At 44.6% G+C, this 22,843-nt stretch overlaps 1 protein-coding gene across 4 annotated transcripts in view; it reads left to right on the top strand.

The window, feature by feature from the left end:
* SFXN5 (sideroflexin 5) overlaps positions 1-22,843 on the top strand; it is a 115,244-nt gene that overhangs the window by 2,702 nt on the left and 89,699 nt on the right. For all 4 annotated transcript variants that reach the window (XM_059942962.1, XM_059942964.1, XM_059942963.1 and 1 more), the window contains exons 2-3: positions 9,002-9,070; positions 20,821-20,898. In XM_059942962.1, the coding sequence (XP_059798945.1) occupies positions 9,002-9,070; positions 20,821-20,898 (147 nt within the window). The remainder of the gene's footprint in view (positions 1-9,001; positions 9,071-20,820; positions 20,899-22,843) is intronic.

The following is a 22,843-nucleotide window of genomic DNA, read 5'->3' on the forward strand; positions in this document are numbered from 1 at the left end:
CCTGCTTCCCACCACACTGGCTACTTTCAGCCCCTTGAACCCTGAGTGGTTCGTAATCCAGGGCTCAGTCCCAGAGCCCAGTCCAGGGACACCACTCTCAACCCCCAACCAGTATCACCGCTTTCTGCAAGACTGGGCAGGGTCTTTCCTTACTCCCTGGGGTCCCCTCAGAACCCTTCTTCCTTTCATTCCTCAAGGATCTCCCTGTGCAGGGGGTAGTAGGAGGAGGGGCACTGAGCAGTGTCAGAGGGTGGAGAAAGATAGCTTGCCTCGATGGGCTTTGGTCTGTTACCGTCTTTCTCGCCATAAGATGATAATGCTAGCCAAGCATCGTTCTGACCTTTTTGTGCATTGACCTATTTAATTTTCATGATGACCGAGTGAGACAGGTACAGTTATCCCATTTATTATAGGTGAGAAGACCGGCACACAAACAGATTCAGTTACTTCCTAGGCAGTCTGGCTCCAGAGTCTACGTTTGTCTGTTTATTGTCAACTTTTTTATTATGGAGGCTTTCAAACATGCAAAAGTGGAGGCAATTGTCAATGAACTCCTGTGCACCCGTCACTCAGTTTCAACAGTTGCCAGTGTGAGGCCCACCTCATTTCACCTATATGCCCCCACCCCAACCAATGAATTATTTTAAAGCAAAGCCCATTATTTCATTGTACCTGCTGTAGGTATCTCTCAAAAGTAAAGACTTTTTTGGTTAGCTTTTCTAAATAAACTGTAAAATTTTTGAAAAAATTTTGTGTGTACAGAAGTCAAGTAGCAGAATTCCTGTATAACCCTCACCCAAGTTTCCCCTAGTGTCATCATCTCAGATTACCACGGTACATTTGTTAGAACTAAGAAACCAACATTGGAACATTACTATTAACTACACTCCAGACTTTGTTGGATTTCACTATTTTTTACACTAATGTTATCTTTCTGTTCCAGGATCCCACATTCCATTTGGTCGTCATGTTTCCTCAGTCTCCCCTCGGGTCTATGACAGTTTCTCAGACTTACCTTGTGTTTGATGACCTTGACAGTTTTGAGAAGTACTGGTCAGATATTTTATAGAAGGTCCCTCAATTTGGGTTTGTCTAGTGTCTTTCTCATGGTTAGATGGTTATGGGTTTTAGGGGGAGAATGTCACAGAGGTGAAGTGCCTTCTTTTTCACATGGTATCAGAGGGTTTTTTGATTAGTTTTAACATAACCATCATACCAGTAACACACCTAAAATAATTATTTCTTAATATCATCAAACCAGTCATTATTTGTCTTAGTCTGTTTGGGGTGCTATAACAAAATACCATAGATTGGGTAGCATATATACAACAGAAATTTATTTTTCACAGTTCTCGAAGCTGGAAGTCCAAGATCAAGCCACTGGCAGATTCACTGTCTGATGAGAGTCAGCTTTCTTGTTCATAGATAACATCTTCTAGCTGTAACCTCCCATGGCAGAAGGGAGGAGGGATCTTTCTGGGGTCTCTTTCACAAGGGCACTAATCCTAATCATTAGGGCAACCTCATCACTTCCCAAAGACCCCACTTCCTAAAACAGTCACCTTGGAGGTTAGGATTTCAACATGTGACTTTGGGGGTGGGGTGGGGACAAGCATTCAGTCCATTGTACTATTCACATTTCCCTGATTGTCACATCATTTTAAAAATAATTGGTTTGTTTCAATCAGGATCCCACAAGGCCCACGCATCATATTTGACTGATAGGTCCCTTTCATCTCTTCTAATCTATTGGTTCTTCCCTCTTTCTTTCTTTCTATTTGTTGAAGAAACTGGGTTGTTTGTCCTGTACAATTTCCCTATTCTGAATGTGACTGAAGGTATCTCTGTGGTATAAGTTAAGATGTTCCTCTGTCCCCTGTTGTTCCTGTAAACTTCAAGTCCATACTTTTAACCACTGCCCCGTATTGCCAGGTGAAGGGAAGATGGCAGGAGAGCCTGGGGGAGCTCTGTGAACTAACTGCTCCCTTTCCTCCTCCTTTTCTGCTCATTTCCTTTCCTGAACCCACTCTTTTCTTCCTTCAGGACTGACACGGTTTTTGGCAATTTGGGGCCCCAGGACAGGAAACAAACACACATGATTCTTCCCATTTGTGATTCAGTCTATCCAGAAATAAGTTTGCTTTATTTTTTTTTAAACTTCCTTGTTTCTTCAGAAATCTCACTTATCTGCTATGACGACTGGGGGTATGGGTGTGCTGTGTGTGTCCTGGGTCCAAAATCCACCAAAGCCTACGAGAGCAGAGCAGGTGGGTTGCATAAGGCTCTCTCTGGGGTCCAGGGAGCTTGTGGGCCGGAAAATGCACTCTTCACTTCAAGACGGAGAGGTTTGTGTGGGCCGAGAGTCAGGAGGCAATGGGGAAGTTTCTCATATAGTTTGCCTGAAATAAGTTCTAAAGTGAAAATGCCTTGCAGGTAGTTATACATTTACGTTCTGTAGGCTAGAGAGCGACTGTTTCCCAGGGCTGGTCCTGGGGCTTGTTTGTGCTGTGGACACGGTCAACACCTTCCCGTCCAGTGGCTCTCAACCCCTGCTGCACAGTAATCACCTGGGCAGGTTTCTAAACAGACACCGATGCCTGGAGCCCACCCCAGGCCAATAGCATTCGAACCCCTGGGTGTACCGCCTGGATTTTAGAAAACCCAGGTGATTCAGTGTGTAGCCTGGTTGAGGACTACTGAGCTGGTCCAGCCTTTCCGCCTTTGGGCTGCAGGTTCAGTGATTTAGGGGTCTGGGTGCAGGCGGGCTGTCGGTTTCTTCTCAGGCCTTTGCCCTCAGTTGCTGCTCCCGAGGCAGCTCTCTGGCTCTGCTGTCCTGGGCCAGGCCCCAGAGTTAGGAAGGCAGCAGGCCTCGAGCCCCTGCTGAGAATTAGCTGGCTCACCTTTCTTGTGAAGGGAAACGGAAGGAATTACTTGGCTGACTCATTCTTCCAGTGAAGCAAAAGGGAAGGAAAAACATCCACTGATTATCTGATGGGGTAAAAGTGGGGTCTGAATTTTGGAGGGCATAAAAAAGGTCATACATATTAAACTATTGAGAAAATAATAAAAACTAACCAGGCCGAGAAGGTAGAAACCTTCCCTGCTGTGTCGTGCATCAGGCTGGGAGGACAGACACATAAAGGCAGCTATAAAGAAGAGTGCTTCTGACCAGGGCCTGCTCAGCCCTGAGGTATCCCAGCCACCTCCTTCTTTGGGTAGCCACTCGTTCGTACTCACTGAGAAATCACATTCTCCAAGGTCATAGATTGCCAGAAACTTTGCTGTTTAAAATGTATCAGTAGTGTCGACTTAAAAAAAAACAAACAAAAAAACCCCACAAAAACACAGAATGTAAGAACTGTGAGTTGAGTTTATTTAGTGTCTTACTGAGGACTATAGTCTGGAAGACACCCTCTCACAGAGCTCTGAGAAACTGCTCTGAAGAGGTAAGGGAGGAGGTCAGCATGTATATGATTTTGGCAAAGGGCACTTGTAATCAAGCACACATCTCAGGAGAAGGTTGCTGCCACGCATGAGGAACAGATATCTTAGTTAATCGTTTTAGTGCTTTTCTAAGTATGGGAAGATGCAAGAATCCACGTTCATAAAAGATTTCTCCTGAAAATATTTAACTCTCTGAAGGCCTGTTCTGCCAATTTTCCCAGAGCACAGAGAGCCTCCTTCCTGATCTCTGCCCTGAACTCCTTTCAGGGTGTCTTGAAGGTTAGGGACTGCAGTGGCTAATGGCTCAATCCTTGTAGAACCAGGTGACAGTAGGAATGACACATCCCCCTTTTGATTGGTGGGCCTATGGCACTTTGACTCAGAGAATCAACGCAAGTGCAGAGCTTCAAATAAGGAGCTTTAACTTTATAGTTTTCAAAAACAAAAAAAAACCCTACGTCTACTTCTCAGTCCAGACCTATGTGGACCCCCTTCCCCACAGCCCTGCTTTGCTTCCAGCCTGTTAATGTACTGCTTCATTTAAATTTTACTCTATCTTTCCCCAGAATTCTGCACTAACTCAATTTTTTCCCTTTGTTTGACAAAATGCCTTATAGTTCCTCTACTTTGTGGCCTCCCTCATTGCAGTGAGTCAGTAAGCCTGACTTTGTCCCGGGGTAGTGGGGGAGGTTAGTCTGATTGGGTTAGGACACGTATGCCTCGCATTTCCAACTCAGAACCCCTTTCTTGAATCTCAGGCCTATATGTTTAAGTGTTCGTTGAGAGGTTACATCTGGAAGGCCCTTTAAGTATCACAAGTGTACATGACCAGTCCAGAACTGTTATCTTCCTCTCCACTAAATCAGTATGCTTCTTGCTTTCCTTATCCTGGTTAACAAGCATTAGTGTCTGACTAGAGATCTAGGCATTACCATGACTGTGTTATTCCTCATTCCCCCCAGTCAGTTAACCTTGCTCTACTCCCAGGACCTAGCACAGTCTTAGGCACACGGTAGGTCTTCAATAGCTATTTGGTGAATGACTGAAAAAAAACACAGGAGCCTGGTGCAGTTTCTGACCCGAGCCTTCATGCCTTTGAGCTCTTGCTGATACCCTTCTCTGCTAGGTAAACTCATCCATCCACTCATGCCAGCTCCTCTGGGAAGCTTCCTGACTCACTAGGGAGAAATAAACTGTGTCCCCTGTGCCCATTCTGATGCCTCATTTAGGCAGGGATCACAGCGTTTTATAGTTATCTGTTTACTTGTTTGTCTCTCCCGATGGTCTCAGCTCCTTGCGGGCTTGTCCGTTGTGGTGTTCCCTCAGCTAGTCCAGTATGGGTTTGTAGGTATCAATGGAGCAAAATGTTTTACTTAGGACTGTCTCCCAGTGGCGGTGGTGGAGAGTAATACAAGAGGGCTAGCAGGGCTGGGACAGGATGAAGGCAGTGACAGACCACAGGGCAAGTCAGAGGCTGGATGTTTGCACTGGGTCATGTTCAAGAAGCTGCTTCCCTCAGGCCGTTCTCCTTCAGGCCCTCACCTCTGCCCCTGCTGATCTTCTTCCCTCCTTGGGCTGCTAACTGCCATACTCTTGTCCCTTTCAAATCCTACCCTCCCTTCAAAGCCCAGCTGGGCCTCCATCACTCCAGGAAGCCTCCAGGCCATTGGCTGTTCACCGGCCCACTCATTCATTCCTGTGGCCAGTGTGTTTGTGGAGCCTCTTCTAGGCGTGTAACACAAGACCAGGAGCCAAGGAAGATAATACAGAAAGAATATCCAATAGCCCACATCCTTCAGGAGCTTATAATCGAGTAATAGACCAGTTTGTATTTTAATTTAAATATATATTTAAAAAATAGGATATTACTTATTTATATTATACATAATACTGATTTTTTTTTCATTTTGAAAGCAATATAAAAGATATGGAAATAAAAATCCTATTACCGAGAGGCAATCTCTGTTAACATTTTAATATATTTTCATCTAGCTTTTTAAATAATATGATTTTGAAATCCTAATTTTGAAACAGTTTCAGTCTTACAGAAAAGTTGCAAGAAGAATACAGAGAAATTCCATATACCCTTTGCTTAGATCCACTAGTTTTCAACATTTTGTCACATTTCCTATATTATTCTTTGTCTACAGATGATCATAAAGTCCAGAAACACAGCAAATATACATGTTACCAAGAACATCTTCAATCTGTAAACAGAATAATAGTGCCTACATTTCCAGATTTTATTACCACCCTGTGTATTTACACGTTATTTATTTACTTTAATATTTATTTATTTATTTATTTTGGCTGCACTGGGTCTTAGTTGCAGCACGCGGGATTTTTCGTTGCAGCATGTGGACTTCTTAGTTGTGGCATGCATGTGGGAACTAGTTCCCCAACCAGGGATCGAACCTGGGCCCCCTGTGTTGGGAGTGCATAGTCTTATCCACTGGACCACCAGGGAAGTTCCTATACATGTTATTTTTTCTCAACCATTTGAGAGTAGATTATATTCATTTATCCCTTAATACTTCAGTGTATCCTTAAGAACAAGGACATTCTCTTACATCTCTTAGTCTGTTTGGGCTGTTATAATAAAAATACCATAGACTGGGTGCCTTATAAACGACAGAAATTAATTTCTCCCAGTTCTGAAGTCTGGGAAGTCCAAGAATAAGGCACTGGCAGATTCAGTGTCTGGTGAGGGCCTGATTCCTGGTCATAGACAGCTCACTGTGCTCTTACATGGTGGAAGGGGCAAGGGATTTCTCTGGAGTCAGTATAACGGCATTAATGCCATTCATGAGGGCTCCCAAAGGCCTCACCACCAAATACCATCACCTAGGGACTTAGGATTTAACATATGAGTTTTTTTTTTTTTCTTAAGGGAACTTTATTTTTATTTATTTATTTATTTTTGGCTGCATTGGGTCTTCATAGCTGCGCAGGCTTTCTCTAGTTGCGGCGAGCGGGGGCTACTCTTCGTTGCGGTGCGTGGGCTTTTCATTGCTGTGGCTTCTCTTGTTGAGGAACACGGGCTCTAGGCACGTGGGCTTCAGTAGTTGTGGCACAAGAGCTCAGTAGTTGTGGCTCACGGGCTCTAGAGTGCAGGCTCAGTAGTTGTGGTGCACGGGCTTAGCTGCTCCAAGGCATGTGGGATCTTCCCGGACCAGGGCTCGAACCCATGTCCCCTGCCTTGGCAGGCGGATTTTTAACCACGATGCCACCAGGGAAGCCCTAACATATGAATTTTGAGGGGACACTAATATTCAGTGTATAGCAATAACCACAGTACAGTTACTCAGGAAATTTAATTTGAGTACACTACTTTTATTAATCTATAATCCTATTCCAATTTTGTCAGTTTTCTCAGCGATGTCCTTGAGTGCATTTCCCCCTCTAGTGCAGGATTCAGTCGAAAATCATGCGTTGTATTCAGTTGTCTTGTCTCTTTAGTTTCTTTTAATGTGGGGGCAGTTCTTCAGTCTTTCTTTGTCTTTATGACATTGACATATTTGGTGAACAAGGCCAGTTATTTTACGGAATGCTCCTCAATTTGGGTTTGTCTGATGTTTCCACATGATTAGACTCAGTTCCTTCAGAATACTATGTGAGCGTCCATTTGCCTCTCGTTGGTCCTTTAAACATGCCCCATCATTTTGGGGTGTGGCACTTCATTACTTTCTAGCACAACAATAGTCTCATCGTATACCTTCCCTGCCCCAGCCCTGGAATCAGCCACTTCTCTAAGGAACCCTGGTTTATTCTAGTGGATGTCATCCCGTCTCTTTGCTATCCATTTAATATCCATCTAGCTCTATTTATCTCCTGTCTATTAGGTTGGAATCATGCATTTTACATGCATTTCACAAATCATAAGCATTTTTGCATGTCATAAACATTGTCTGAAAACATGATTTTATTTTATTTTATTTATTTAGTTTTTAACAGTTTTTTGGGTTCTTTTTTTTAAAATTATTTATTTATTTATTTATTTTTTGGCTGTGTTGGGTCTTCGTTTCTGTGCGAGGGCTTTCTCTAGTTGCGGCGAGCGGGGGCCACTCTTCGTCGCGGTGCGCGGGCCTCTCACTGTCGCGGCCTCTCTTGTTGCGGAGCACAGGCTCCAGACGCGCAGGCTCAGTAGTTATGGCTCACGGGCCCAGTTGCTCCGCGGCATGTGGGATCTTCCCAGACCAGGGCTCGAACCCGTGTCCCCTGCATTGGCAGGCAGACTCTCAACCACTGCGCCACCAGGGAAGCCCTGAAAACATGATTTTAAATGGCTGTGTAGTGTTCGATCACGTAAATGGATCGTCATTTTAACAATCCGCCTTTATAAATAATGCAGCCCTGAGTGTCCTCAGCGTATACCCCTGACCACACCGCTGAACGTCTCTGATTGAGCATCATGTATAAGTTGGGAAATAGTTTAGGCCATTTGAGTTATAAGAGGTTAGAGAAGCAACTGTTTTAGTGAGGAATGGTGTGGAAGCTTGATGGGTCTGTGAAAGGCTGGGGGTGCCATGGTGAGCAGAGAGATGGAGGTGGCCTGGGGCCTGGTGCGTGCAGGGGACCTGTTGGTGACCCGGCTCCTACTCTGGTCTTTATTGGGAAGCGGAAGGAGCAGAAATTGGGTGCAGGGTCTGGTGCCCCAGTGAGAAGGGAAAGGAGTGTGGAGGCTTCTTCCTCCACTGAGCGGGGGATGAGCTTGGAGAGCTGTGGGGCTCCAGGGAGGATTTGGGACGCAGCCTGAGTGTAGTGAGGCATGAACCCCCGGCGTTTGCAGCTTTCCCCTTTGTCCCCTAGCTCGGTGCCTTCTCTCCTCCCCTTGAGCTTGGCTTTGCCAAGCTGGCCCTGTCCTGAGGGCACAAGGCCCAGCAGCAGTGTTGCTCGGTTTCTTTTCATTGTGCTCTAATGCCTGTGGCCTGTTTAGCACAAAGCCCTCCTTTTCCAAGGCCCCTGCTCTGGGGCAAGGATGGGGGAGCTGGCCCCTTGTCCTGGGCCTCACAGCAGCAACGGGGCTATGGGGGAAGGAAGGCCTGAGGGCTGCGTGCTGGGCACTACCGTGTTTGAGTTCCACCTGTGGGGAGCTTTCCCTGCGGGCAGAGCCTGTGCTGGACTTTGGTGAGGGACCCTACCTCCCTCGAGGGTCCTAAGTAAAGCAGAGAGGCTGTGGTGGGCAGGAGAGACTGGGAGAGGGCTGGGCACCAGACCTCCCCTCCAGCCTGCATGCTCAGTGGCGCCCGGGAGCTGCTGAAAGGCTTGGCGTAGATCTCAGGGCCTTGGGAGGAGAGGGAGGAGAATGGGAGGCACGTGGAAGAGACATTGGGACAGTCACTGAGTGTCTTAATGGTCTTTCTGAGTTGACTTTAGAAAGCCCTCAGACCTGGGAAAGCTGCCCTCAGGTCACTGAGAAGCAAGGCCTCACTGGTGTTCCTCACCCGCACGGGGAGTCCTGGGGACTGTGGGACACTGAGCTGTGGGTGTTGTTCCCCATTGTCTGGAGGACGGGGTGCAGAAACTAATCCAGTCTCCTCTCCCACCCCTTCTCCAGACATCCTTCTACGGTCGCTTCAGGCACTTCTTGGACATCATTGACCCTCGCACACTCTTTGTCACTGAGGTAAGTCATGGCTGCCAGTCTCAATGGAGGCCCCTTGGCCTTTATACCTTGTGACTTTGGAAGGTCCATAGGTCATCTGTGTGTTTGCCTTATACACATTATCTCATTTCATCTGAATCTCACCACATCCCTTCAAGGTAGATATATGTCATTATTATTATTTCAAACTTCAATAAAATTATTACCAAGTACATGGATTATATTACAAAAGTTCATGCAGTACAGATGCATTTAAGTAGAACAAAAAAGGATCCTTCGTACCCTCTCCCTACACAGTTCCCTCCTCTGATAGGTAAGGCTGGGTATAAGGTATAATTTACCTTTTATGTGTGAACCATCCTGTGAGTTTTGACAAACATATTGAGTCGTGTCCACACCATGATGAAGATGTAGAACGTTTCTATCACCCTACCATATTCCTCATGCCTGTTTATAATCCATCGCCCCCACCCCATGCTGAGCCCCTGGCAACCATTCATCTGTTTTCTGTCCCTGCTCTTTTGCTGTTTCTAGAATGTCATATGAGTGAAATCCTACAGTATGTAGCCTTGTGTGTCTGGCTTCTTTCCCTTAGCATGGTGCTTTTGAGATTCATCTATGTTGTTGCATCTATCAGTACTTCATCCCTCCTGACTGCTGAGAAGCATTCCATTGAGAGGATGGTCCAGAATTTGTTTATCCATCCACTTGTTGATGAACACCTGGGCTGTTCCCATTTTCTAATTATTATCAATAAAATTGCTCTGAGCATTCTGTGTGTGGACGTATGCTTTCATTTCTCTTGTGTGAATAACTAGGACTGGGATTGCTGGCTCATATGGTAAGTGTGGTAAGTATATGTTTAACTTCATAGGAAACTGCCAAACTGTCATTTAGAAATTGCTGTACATTTTACATTCTCATCTACAATGTTCTAGTTGCTCTACATCCTCACCAATCCTTGATATTATCAAATTTAAATGTACTGTCAGATTTATTTGAGCCATCCCAAGAAGTGTGTCTTTATATCCTTTGTATTGTATTTACAGATGTGTACAGGAATGCATACACATGTAAAGCAGCAAATATTTATTAAGCATTTTCTGTGAGCAAGGCAGTGTCATAAGCATTTTACATGTATAAGCTCGTCAGATTAACTCAAAGCAACCCTGTGAGGTAGATTCTATTCTAAGTTCCATGTTACAGATGAGGAAACAGACAGACAGAAGTTAAGTCTCATGCACATGGTGCTGGCCAGTGATGGAGCCAGGGTATGAACGCAGGTAAGCTTGTCTCCAGAACCCTTTGCATTCCTGTTCAGGTAACTGAAGTTTAGGGAACCCTCCCAAGATTACTCAGCTGGAAGAAGGCCTGAGCTCCCACTCTGGGTCCCCACATACCCTGAGGCAAGTCATTGAGCCTCTGAGTCAGCCCCCTGAGTAGACAGCACTTCTCTGCTCATCTTCTCTGTGCTGAGCATTGGCTTGCTTCAACTCTTGGAGGGAAAAGAAGCACACGGCCTGCTAGGTACCTGGACCTAGAACCATTCCCATTGTTCCTGGGAGAGCAGCCCAGTAACAGGCAACGTGGGAATTACCCTGATATGTGATTTCCTCCTGTATCTCAGGAAGGATGAAGGACTCAAGTATTTAACTGGCTGACCTTACCTCTGGATGTACTGCCTCTTAAGGGCAAGGCTATTGTACTTCTGGGCCCTGTGTAGATTCTCCTAAGGAGTAATCAAAGTGATTCCATAAAAATTTGGAAGAGCTAACTAGAACTAGAGAGCTACTAGAACTAGAGAAACTACTTACCTAGCCTAGGTTATGTGTCTTTCTTGAAAGCTCCCAAACGGTGCACAGCTAGATAGAGTTGCAACACAAATCCCAACATAAATGCCAGCTGCTTGATGGAGGAGGCAGTGAAGGCCAGTGCTTATTAAGGGTGGACTTCGAGGCACGTTGAGAGGTGGTGGAGGGAGCCTTGGGAGGTCCGGAGGTTCTTCAGGGCTCCCCTGATGGACAGAAGCAGGCAGGGACTTTGGGGACGGATGGGCAGCGCAGAGCAGCGCGCCGCCTGTGCTGCTCACGGCCCCCCCTCTCCAGTCCCCCCTCCTCTCATTCCCAGACCATTTCATTTTACTGCTCTCTTCCTGTACCACATTTTCGTCTTCAACCCTTGCATTTTGAAAGGTCCCAGCATTCTTGGGTATCACTAAACCATCTTTTTCCTATTTCCCCATCAGTAGATTTAAAAATCTCATACATTTTTTTTTTACTATTAATTGAAATGTCAAGGAAACTTAACTATTTACTGACTAGCAAATAACCAGTGCAACAGAAATTTTAGACTATTTTTCAAATTTCACATGTTTCTTCCCCTCATCAAAGGTTCTGATAGGCTTCCTGGAAAGAACTAGATCTCTCCCTCCTGCATCCCAGCTGGGAACTGTTTCCAATACTACTTGCTGGCCTTTTGGAAATTTTCTGCCCACAGAAGATCTTCTAGGCCCTAAAAAATCTGGAAGGGCCATGAGTGGGCCCTTCATGCCCTCCCTGGCTCTAGTCCAGGCAGGTTGCTTAGCAAAGCCATGTGCATGGAAACAGTGAGAAATTAGAGGCACCAAGAGGAAAGAATCTCTTACCTGAGCCCCTCCCCCCAAAACTATGGTGCTACCAGGAGGGCCAGTTCCCCCTTCTGCTGGGCTCAGTCCACAGACCATGGCTTATGTCTTCAAAGCACTGTTTCTCTCCCAGGGCCCTTGGCTGGTGTCCTGGGAGGGAGCGTGGGGTGGTGGCTGCCCAGGGAGAGGAGATCTGGACAGGCCTGTTCATCTGTGAGGACGGGAGGAGAGTGGAGAACATGAGGAGGTGGCTCTGGAAGCCAGAGTTTCCTGGGGTGGAAAGATCCTGGGCAGCTTGAGCCTTCTGGTGACCCGGTTCTGAGGGGCATTAGCTGAGTCAATGGATAGACTCATCTTGAGAGAGTTTTGCAGCTACTTGTTTGCAATTTATAACTGACCAAGCTTTAAAAAGATTCCAACCCTTGTATGTGTAATGAGGTGGAGCAAATTTTATTCACCATAATTTCTCTTAGGAAGAAGGCTGTCATTGTTCTAAGAATGTCTTGAGCAAGGCTTCAGAAAGGGAGGAGGTTGCCTGCTTGACAGAGGGGGAAGAATTGTGCTTTTTGATCCTCCCAAAGAGAGGAGAGAGAAGGAACAAGAGGGGAAAACAGTGGGAAGGAGAGCGAGTAACCATGATGAACTGAAAGGCTAGTGTCTGGGGGCCCTTTTGAGATTGGTCATACATGCTTGTGAAAGTTGCTGTCCCCTCCACCATCATTCCTGTGATATTGTCATAAAATCTGCCTGGTTCCTGAAGTCCAGCAAGAGTAAATTCTTTGGAGGGATCTTGAGGGGCTGTGAGTCTACTGTCAGGGGGCTGTGTGTGCAGGATTGGGCCTGAGGAAGGAAACCACCAGGACCTGGCAGAAGCCCTAGCTTTGTCCTTCCACATAGGTCATGGAATTAGATTTAGATCCCTAAGGGCAAGGCTGTACCAGCTGACATCTAAGTTACTTTAAATTAGGAACTGAAGATGAAAGGGGTTTGCTATTCTGAATTCAATAATTATTTAAGAGAATGAATGGTTGGCAGATTATCATTCTGAAGGACATAGAAACCCAACTGAAACAGTGTTAATAACACCAACTCATTATTGGTATTGGTGTAGTAATCTGAAACTATTTTGGGTGTATTGTAGGACAGAATAAATCGTACTGATGTTGGGAACCAGGGTTCTCACCGTGGGAGTAGGGAGATACAAATATGGAGTAGGGGAAAAGACAAAAACTATGTGATGTTGTATTTGAATTGGAGGTATCAATATGAACTTATGATTTACACACACACACAAACACACACACACACACTTACATTTATATTTCTCAATTTCCTGGCTCTGTTCACTGAAAAGTCCATGACACCCCAGTAACAATGAACACACTTAGCACTCAGATCTTGGTTTCTAAATACCATTACTTACAAAAAGGACCCAGGGCTTCTTGGAGAGATGGCCAAATCCACACCCAAGGCAAAGAGATCTGCTACAGAAAGTAAGAAATTGTTCATAGACTGATGGAGACACAGGAACAGGAAGTGGCTGCATCCCACTAGCCACATTTGGGACAATTCGAACATTACGAAAAAGAAAAACAATGGATTATAATACATTGAATAATAAGAAGAAGAATCCATGAGTCCATAGTAAAACTAAAAATGTGAAAGAGGGAAGCTCATATTCACAGAAGAATGTCAGCTAATAAATGTAGGAGGAAATAAACATTGTGTAATCCTCAACAAAATAACTGATTTTGACAAGGATCATTAATGGATGCTATTTTCATAGAGTCAAAGTTGTTGGGAAACAGGATATTCGTATGCTTTCAGGTAAATATCACCTCCAAATATTATTTAGCAATTCCTAAGGGGAAAAGGTACCTTTACAGTGGAGAGCTTGGAGGACACCCCTTTAACCGGGTGACGAGGCAGCATCACTAACAATGAAAACAACTGATATTGTGGGCCTCTTGATGTGATGTGGGTAGTAATCTCTAAATATTAAAGTCTAAAGAAGAAAATAAAAACTGCTCATTATCTCACCTGCAAGAAATAATCACAATTAACATTCTGGTATATGTATATGTACAAAATTAGGATGGTTTGTATAATGTGTGTATATATATAGATATAGATATATATGTATCTGTATCTCACTCTATCTCTGTACAGACAGTCCCCAACTTAAGATGGACTTTATGATGGTGTGCAAGCGATACACATTCAGTGGAAATCATACTTCGAATGGTGAATTTTGATCATATCCTGGGCTAGTGATATGCGGTACAATACTCTCTCATGATGTTGGGCCGTGGCAGCCACAGGTCCCAGTCAGCCACGTGATCACGAGGCGAAACCACCGATACACTTAGAACCATTCTGTACCCACACAACCATTCTGTTTTTCACTTTTAGTACAGTATTCAATGAATTACATGAGATATTCAACACTTTATTATAAAATAGCCTCTGTGTTAGATGATTTTGCCCAACTGTAGGCTAATGTAAGTGTTCTGAGCGTGTGTAAGGTAGGCCAGGCTAAGCTATGATGTTCGGTGGGCTAGATGTATTAAATGCTTTTTCAAATTAAGATATGATATTTTCAGGAATTCCCTGGTGGTCCAGTGGTTAGGACTCCGTGCTTCCACTGCAGGGGGCACAGGTTCGATCCCAGGTCGGGGAACTAAGATCCTGCATGCTGTGTGGCATGGCCAAAAAAAAAAAAGATGATATATTCACTTATAGTGGATTTCTTGGGATGAACCCCATCATGAGTCAAGGAAGATCTGTGTGTGTATTATGTATATATATGTATACATACATAAATATATATATTTAAAATCATATATGATATATGTATACATGATATATATATTTTTTTCATGTAGCATATCATGAACATTTTTCCTTGTCATTAAATGTTGTTTCAAAATGTGTTTAATAACTGTATAGTAATCCATCATGTGGCTATTCTCTAACTTAATCATTTTCTCAATTGACCATTTGGGTGGTTTCAAGTCTTTTGCCATTATAAATAATATTGCAATAAATATCCTTTGTACATAAATTTCCCCATATTTCTCTTTATTTCCTTTGGATAAATTCCTGAAAGTAGAATTTCTGAATGAAAGGCATTTTAAGGCTTTTGATATATATTGCCAAATTGCCCTGTAAAGTGTACCAACCTGTACCAAGATTATATCAGTTTATGCTCTCAGTAGCAGTAAGTAAGGATGTCCATTTAAATGCATTCTAGACAGCATCAGATAGTCTAATTTTAAAATTTTTAATGGAATTTTTAATTTAAAAATTTCCAGATGTCAGTACCCTTATACACTTCAGGTTTTTGCCCATCTGTATCCGTTTTTGGCATACTTCTTACATTGAACACAGACTTTTTATTTGCTTTTATCATCTATTTCCAGGCCTTTATAATTTTGGGAAATCATGTCTTATAGTATAAATAACCATCCCTGTTAGACTTTTAGGTCTAACAGGTAGGTTGTTTCCTACTTTTTGCTTTCCTGCAAAAACTAGTCTCCGGCAAATCATTTTTCATTTCTGCTAAATTTATTTTTTAGAAAAAAATTCCCAAGAGTAGGGTATCCAGGCTGGAGACCATGATTGTATTTATAGTTCTTAGGGTAGCTGGACAGATTTATTTTCTAAAGGTCTGTACCACCTGTCACGCTGCCAGAATTATATGGGTTTACCTCACATCGGTGTCCTGAACGTGACCAGAGGTCGGCCACAGGGAAACAGAGCTCTCCCCATGTGTCCCTGGTTTCCCCTTCCCTTGGGCCTCCCAGAGGGTAGCTCATCGTTGGTGTGAGCCAAGAACCAATCTCAGCACAGATAACCCCGTGGGTCCCCAGACCGCTGGGAGGGAAGATGAGAGAAGGGCTTGAGACTCTGCCTGCACAGAAATCATTAGCTTTGGCCCCCAAATCCCACTGCTTGGGAGCCACAAAGAAATGGTTTAAGCTGTGGTTGCAGACAAGGTAAGCATGCGCGGCCCTGCCCTTGTCAGATGCAAGACTGACCCAGGTGAGAGCAATCAAATACTCAGCGATCAGGGCAGGACGTGAAGTAATCTGCAGGCCCCGCCCCCCGCCCCCGCTGCCAGTTCATTCTCCCCTGACCATTGACACTCCCCTTCCTTCCTTCCTTCCTCCCTCCCTCCCTTTTTTTTTTTTTTTTTGAAGTTCTGCAAGCTTTGAGACTCCCAAACTTTTGACTGTCTGAAATGCCCATGTTCCAATTGTACCGCTTTCGCTAAACATGCTCTGCAATTTCTCTGTGTGCAATTTCTCCTTCCCTTTCTTACATGGGGTGCCCGGCCCCAGTAGGCATCAGCTTTTCAGGATGCAGGCATTGCTGTGGTTGCTCTGGGAGACCACCCCTCTCTCAGTTACCGACAGTCATGAGGACAGGAGGCTCTTCTGTGTTCATGTCTCATGGAAATGGCCCAGAGCTGGGATTGAGGGGACTTCGTGTTCCTAGGTGCCACCCACCCGCTCTGTGACCCTGGGTGCCAAAATGCGCTTCCTGCTCGCGCCCCAAATGCCCCAAATTCCTTTCAGAGAAAGGAATGCCGACATGGTTCTGTAATATTCACACACAGGGGTATTCTCATCCACATCCTGTGTGAACTGGGTATGCATGGCCTCTTGGAATCCCAGGATTCTGTAAAACCAGCATCATCATCGAGGGACTCTGGCCTGCTGCTTTGGAACCTGGATCCCTAACCCTGACCATACCCTTCACTTCTCCCCCCCCCAGCAGTCTCAGTCATTCATTTTTGTTAAATGCTCATTATGTGTGGCCCTGTGTTGGTGATGGGCTGGGGTAGGTGTGTCCTGCAGTTCTGCAAAGATACCTAAAACCGGTCCCCTGCTCCCCGCACCTTGCAGTCTCTGACAGATAACATGGACACACGCTGGTAAGTGGTCAGGGACCTCAGAGAGGTGCAAACCAAATGCTCTCTGGCTGTTCAGAGGACGGAGAGAACATTTCTGGAAGATTCCTGGAGAAGATGGCCCTGAGCCTTGAAGGATGGATGGGGATGGGGATAGACTGTTGGGGAGGAAGGATGTCCTCCTCCCCAAGGGTGGTGGGGGGAACAGTGTGGGCAAGATCAGGAGGTGGGAACCTGTAGGTACCACCTGGGGAGTGGGTCCTTTATCAGAAGTGGGGGTGAAATGTTTCTGGGGGTTCCTCACATCCTGACCAGGTGCTGTCACTCCCATCATATATTTTAACATATTAAATATTATAATAAATATTTAAATCATTTTGACATCCTCCCTAGACAAGCATGGATTATACTCAGTCTGCATTTAGGGGCTACAGGGTACCCCCTTCCTTCAAAAAAAGATTAGCTTTGCTTCTGATGACTTTCCTCATCTTTCTTTTTTGTGCCTTTCCTTCCTGTGTCCCACCATCCCCATTCCTGTCCGGCAGGGTGTCCTGCCTCTCTGCCACCACCCTAACACTCCATGCCTGCCCTTTTGCTTCCTTCTTCCCCTCAGGGCCTTGGGGTGGGACCTCTGTTCAAATTCTCTGCCCTGAAACAGACCTCCCAGGTGCCTGTTTCCTGAGGGAGTTTCCGGAGACCATGCCCCATCAAATACACGTGCTGTGACACTTTCTGGCAGTCTGGTGATGGAGTCTGGGAAGCAACATTGGGCCGTCCCTCCCCCAGCCCAGGGCTCCAGAGAAGGGCCTGCAGCCTTGTCTCCAAGCCAGCTGGGCCCCTCACCATCTTTGCATTGAGGGCCTAGCTGCCTGTTTGTTCCTGGTTGAAAAGACCTCCTACAAAGTTCACCCTGCCATTGACCTCCAGCTTTCCCCATCCCTCTCAAGCATCACAATGCACTGGGGTGAGAGGAGGGTTTAAAGCAAACCTATCCCTCAAGTCTCCCTGAAAACCATCCCCTTCTCTGCTGTGAAGAGTCCAGCTCCCAGGACAGCCAGCCCTCAGGGACCTCTCAAGACAAGTGGCCTGGGGCCTTGCCTGTCCCACAGAGGCGCTAGGAGCCCCAACCCCTCAGCCTCTGACCTGGGGGGCCAAGCTGAGGCTTAGCAAGGCCCAGAGGCAGAAAAGCACATTCTAACTTTCCCCAGTCCTGCATTTGCAGACTTGTCTTGAGAAACTTTGGATTTGGTTCTTTCTCTATGCATGCCAAGATCAGGGCTCTTTGGAACTTACTCCTGAGACAAGAGGCCTCCCTTTGATGACCGTGTCAAATGAGATGGAATCTGGCCAGGTTCTTAGAGGAACTCAGGAGAATCCCTGGAGTGGGAAAATAATGAGAAAGCGGGGCCATTCACCATTCAGGGTGGAAAGTAGAACATTCATTGTCGGGGCAGAGGCTGAGGCTGGGAGGAAGCAGGCTTGGGGTGGGGAGCTGGCCGCATTACTAGGAAGTTTTGGGGGGTTGCAGGGACAGCAAGGGTCTGACTAAACTCTGGGCTCGAATACTAAACCGCTCACTTTCTGTGTGACCTTAAGCAAGTTAAAACCAACAATCAACAGGAAAAACAAATGTATTAAGTCTAGAAGGAAAATCATCACTTTTGCAAGTGGTATGTTTACAGGTGATTAAAATTTTTTTGTGTGCTTTCAATTTTTCTGCCGTTTTCTCTAAACAGCATGGATTACTAGTATAACTGGCAAAACAAAAACAAAAACCACAAAGCTATCTGTACTTTGGAAACGAACAATTCTGGGAAAGGACTCTGGAATTCAGGGATTGGTATGCATGTATTTGAAAGGGGAGAGGCAGTGATTTCCAGCAGTCAGGCTACACCCAAGTAAGAAATTTTCCTGGCCCCCTGACAGCCCGGCTGGCTTGTCTGGGCTGGCAGTTAGTCCTGCTATTTCAGTACAGCAGGTGGCTGTACATTCCCCATCCTATGTGACCACTGTCAGCCTGCTCAGCAAATGCCCCACGGGGTGCCCTCCCTGGGGCTGCATGCTGCCTTTAGACCAGGGGCTTCTGTTGAGGTCTCTCTGCACTCCCGTCCTTAGCCAGGTTTGTCCCTTGGTCAAAGGGGAACACGGTGGCTTCCCTGGGTTTCTTCCCCCACGATGAGCATCCCTGATGCCTGGGTTCCTCACCTGACCTTGACATAGGCTGCCTTCTCTCACTGTTGTCACTGTTTGTTGTTGATTTTTTTTTTTTATTGTTGATGTTTTGAGGTATAACATACATACAGGAAAATGCACAAATCTTAAGTGTATGGCCTAATGGATTTTGACATGTGTTTATACCATGTCACCACCAGTCAGATCAAGACACTGAACATTTCCATTATTCCAGAGGGTTCCCTCATCCCCTTTCCAAGTCAGTACTACCCCCACCCCCGCCCTGCCCCAAGGTAACACTATAATGACCTCTACCACCATAGGTGCATTTTGCCTGTTTTTGAATTTTATATATACTTTATTTATTTATTTAGGCTGCTCTGGGTCTTAGTTGCGGCACGTGGGATCTTCATAGTGGCATGTTTAGTTGCGGCATGCAGGATCTTTAGTTGCGTTGTGGCATGCGTGTGGGATCTAGTTCACCAACCAGGGATCGAACCCTGGACCCCTGCACCGGGAGCGTGGAGTCTTACCCACTGGACCACCAGGGAAGTCCCATGAATTTTATATATACTTTTCTGTGTTTGCCTTCTTTTGCTTATCATGATGTGTATCAGCCTTCTATTATTATGTAACAAATCACCCCAAAATTTAGTGGCTTGGAACAACAAAAAGCAATTCTTTTGCTCACTGATCTTCAGCTTGGGCAGGGCTTAGAGGGGATGGTTTATCTCTGCTCCATGCAGCTTCGGCTAGGGCAGCTTGACTGGGGAAGATCCTTTTCAAGATGGCTCACTTTCATGGCAGGCAAGTTGGTGCTGACCTTTAGCTGGTGGCTTAACTGGAGCCCCAGGCCCTCAGTTCTTATCCACATGGGTCTCTCAGTAGCCCGCTCGGGCGTCCTTACACTATGATGGCTGAGTTCCCAGAGAGTGAGCATCCCAGGAGAACAAGGTGGAAGTGCACGGCATTTCTATGACCTAGCCTCAGCGGTCACACAGCCTCACCTTGGCTATACCCTATTGTTGAGGCAGTCACAAAGGCCTGCTCAGGATCAAGGGGAGGGGACATAGACTGTACCTCTGGATGGGGCATGTGGGAAAGTTCTAGAAGAACATGGGGGATGAGAGATATGGGGGTGCCAATCCGGGGAAGATTCATCCACATTGTAACATATATTTGTAGTTTGCTTTTTTAAATGCGGTATAATATTTCATTGTGTGCATATACCACAGTTTACTTATCTAATCTATTACTGACATTTGAATTGTTTCCAGTTTGGGGCTATTTGAAGAATGCCACTATGAATATTCTTATACAAGTCTTTCGGTGGATAAAGGCTGCCTTCTCTCACTGTTGCTGTCTCTTTAGCTTTTAAGATTTTAAAAATCATAACAATTCCATCCTTTTATTTTTTTCTTTCCCCATCAGTTACTGTGGCCATATGTATTTTAGTATGTAAATCTCTGCTAGTGTTTTTTAAATGTTGGGAAGAAATTATATAAGTATTACATAAATATGTTCTCTTTATAAAAACATTCAATATTACAATTAAGATTAAAGTTCCTCCTGACACCGATTGCCAAGTCTGAGCCCTTTCCTCCTACCCCGAGGTAACCCCTGTCACCAGTTTGGTGGGTCTCCTTCTAGAGCATTTTTGATGCATTTTCTCACATAAATATTCTCATAGGAAATACTGTTTTCTATGTGTGTGTGTTTTGTTTGTTTGGTACAACGAACGGCATCATACAGCTCTGCAGTTTGCTTTCTCACTTAAAAAAATATCTTGGAGATATGGCCATGTAGATCTACTTTACTTTTAAACTGCTGAATAATGTTCCATAGTATTATCATGCCACTGCCATTTAGCCATTTCCCTATGAAAGGACATTTAGGCTGTAGCCTTCTTTAATGTTTTGCGTGAGTCCCATGAACTGGAAGGCAGGCCTTGTACACTGTAAATATAGTCAGTGCTTGATCAGTACTGATGCACCCCTGCAAGGAAAGGGTTGCCAGAGCCCTGAATGTGTGCCCCTCAATGTCCCTTTTCTTTGCCTGCAGAGACGTCTCAGAGAGGCTGTGCAGCTGCTGGAAGACTACAAGCATGGGACCCTGCGTCCGGGGATTACTAACGAGCAGGTAACTCTGCTAGAGGTGGGGAGGGAAAGGAAGGTAGCAAATTCACCACCCCTCCCCTGCAGCCAGAACCACTTCTCTTCCCTTCAGAATCCACTTCTACTGCTGCTACATCCCTTGTGGACTTCTGGCTTTTTGGAAGGGATATTCAAGTCTCTCCTGTAACCTGGGTCTGGTAGAGAGGCTGATAAGGCTAGAGAGGCCTAAGGCAGTAGTTTGCTGGAGCTAACGTGTGCATCTTTTCCCAATTCCACATTCAGTGACATCACAGTGATGTCTTGAAATCATCCACAATAGGAGAACTTACGCCATGGAAATTGGCAAATACTATAAATCAGGACTTTTTTTCTCAAAGAATCAAGTATTAAACATTTACCAGCATACCACTACCCAAGAGTTCAGAGGGTGGGAAAGCTAGGGGAGGATGGTGGGGAGGAGGCTAAAACACTGTAATTTCATTTTTTTATATCATGTAAGAACTTGAATTAGAACCAATTGAAATGCTGATGGTTTTGATTAGTTTGGGGGAAGGGTAGGGAGATGTAGTTTAGAGGGCAGCTCTAGAGCTCTAGTGACTGTAGAGACAGATGGTTGATGTGCTGATGTTTTTCTTTTTGTTCATAAGCTTTATTTTAAAATCTATTACAAATTAATTTCACAGTTTTTTTCAAAGTAATCTATGTGCATAGTTCAAAAAGTCAAATAGTACTAAAACACTTGTAAGGAAAAATAGTATGTTGCCTCATCCCTCCTCAATTCCCATTTCTATTCCCCAGAAGCAAATACTGTTAGGTGTTTCTTCAGTTAGAAACCTATATTTCAAACTAACATGCTTATCTATACCGCTATTTCTCAAGTAGTTCTTTTGTATTATCTATTACGGTAGTTGAGGATTCAGCTCTCTTACTATTCACGCCCCTAAACACATTTCTCTCCCCTACCCTCATCATCCTCCCCAAATAGTTATCATAGTTTTGGGGTTTATGGATATTCAATATTCACATTATTACAATTATATGCATAATATTACAACTTTGTTGTACATGATTATGTTTCCTCTCCTTTTTGACTTTATGTTTTACCTGGATTTAATAATTGCCTCATTTTTTCTCATTAACATAGTTTTCCTTGTACCATCTCAAATTCTTACTGCACCCTGTAGCAGCCTTTTGATATTTCCAGTGCCTCCTTTCAATCTGAAGACTCCTGTCCTTCAGTTCCATTATTTTTCTCTGAAATTTTCATTTCTGGAGCCCACCTCCCTCCAGCTCCAGGCCTTCCTCTTGGTATACACCTTCATTTTGGTGGAACACCTCTTCTTGTGGCTTCCTGAAAAAAGGCAAATGGGAAGAAAATTTTGAATCCTTTTAGATCTGAAAAAAGGGTAATTTGTAATTGTAATTCTGCACTCAGCTTTAACTGACAGTTTGGCTGAGGAGAAAATTCCAATTTTTAGGTTGATAATCATTTTCCTTCAGAATTTTGAAGATATTGCTCTTCTGGCTTCCAGTCTAGCTGTTGAAAAAGCCAATGCTATTTTACTCCTGATTCTTTGCAAGTGACCTGTTTTCTCTCTTTGGGAATGTTTAGGATCTTCTCTTTATCTATACAGTTTATTTCTGAAATTCCACAATGCCATCTCTTTTAAAATTCATTATTTTGGGTTCCTGGTAACCTCTTTCAATCTGAAGACTCCTATCTCTCAGTTCTGGCAACTTTTCTTATACTGTTTCTTTGATAATTTCTTCTCATTCTGGAATTCCTATTAGTCAAATATTCAACATCTTAGATTAACACTCAGATTTTCTTATCCTTTTTTTCTCTCCTATTCCTTCACTTTGTCCCTCTGCTTGGCTTTGCAGGAAATTTCCTTGAGTTTATATTCAACATGTCTATTGAATTTCTAACTTCAGCTAGTATAATTTTAATTTCTGAGAGCTATTTGTTT

The sequence above is a fragment of the Balaenoptera ricei genome, chromosome 13 (assembly GCF_028023285.1).
Source record: "Balaenoptera ricei isolate mBalRic1 chromosome 13, mBalRic1.hap2, whole genome shotgun sequence".
NCBI lineage: Eukaryota > Metazoa > Chordata > Mammalia > Artiodactyla > Balaenopteridae > Balaenoptera > Balaenoptera ricei.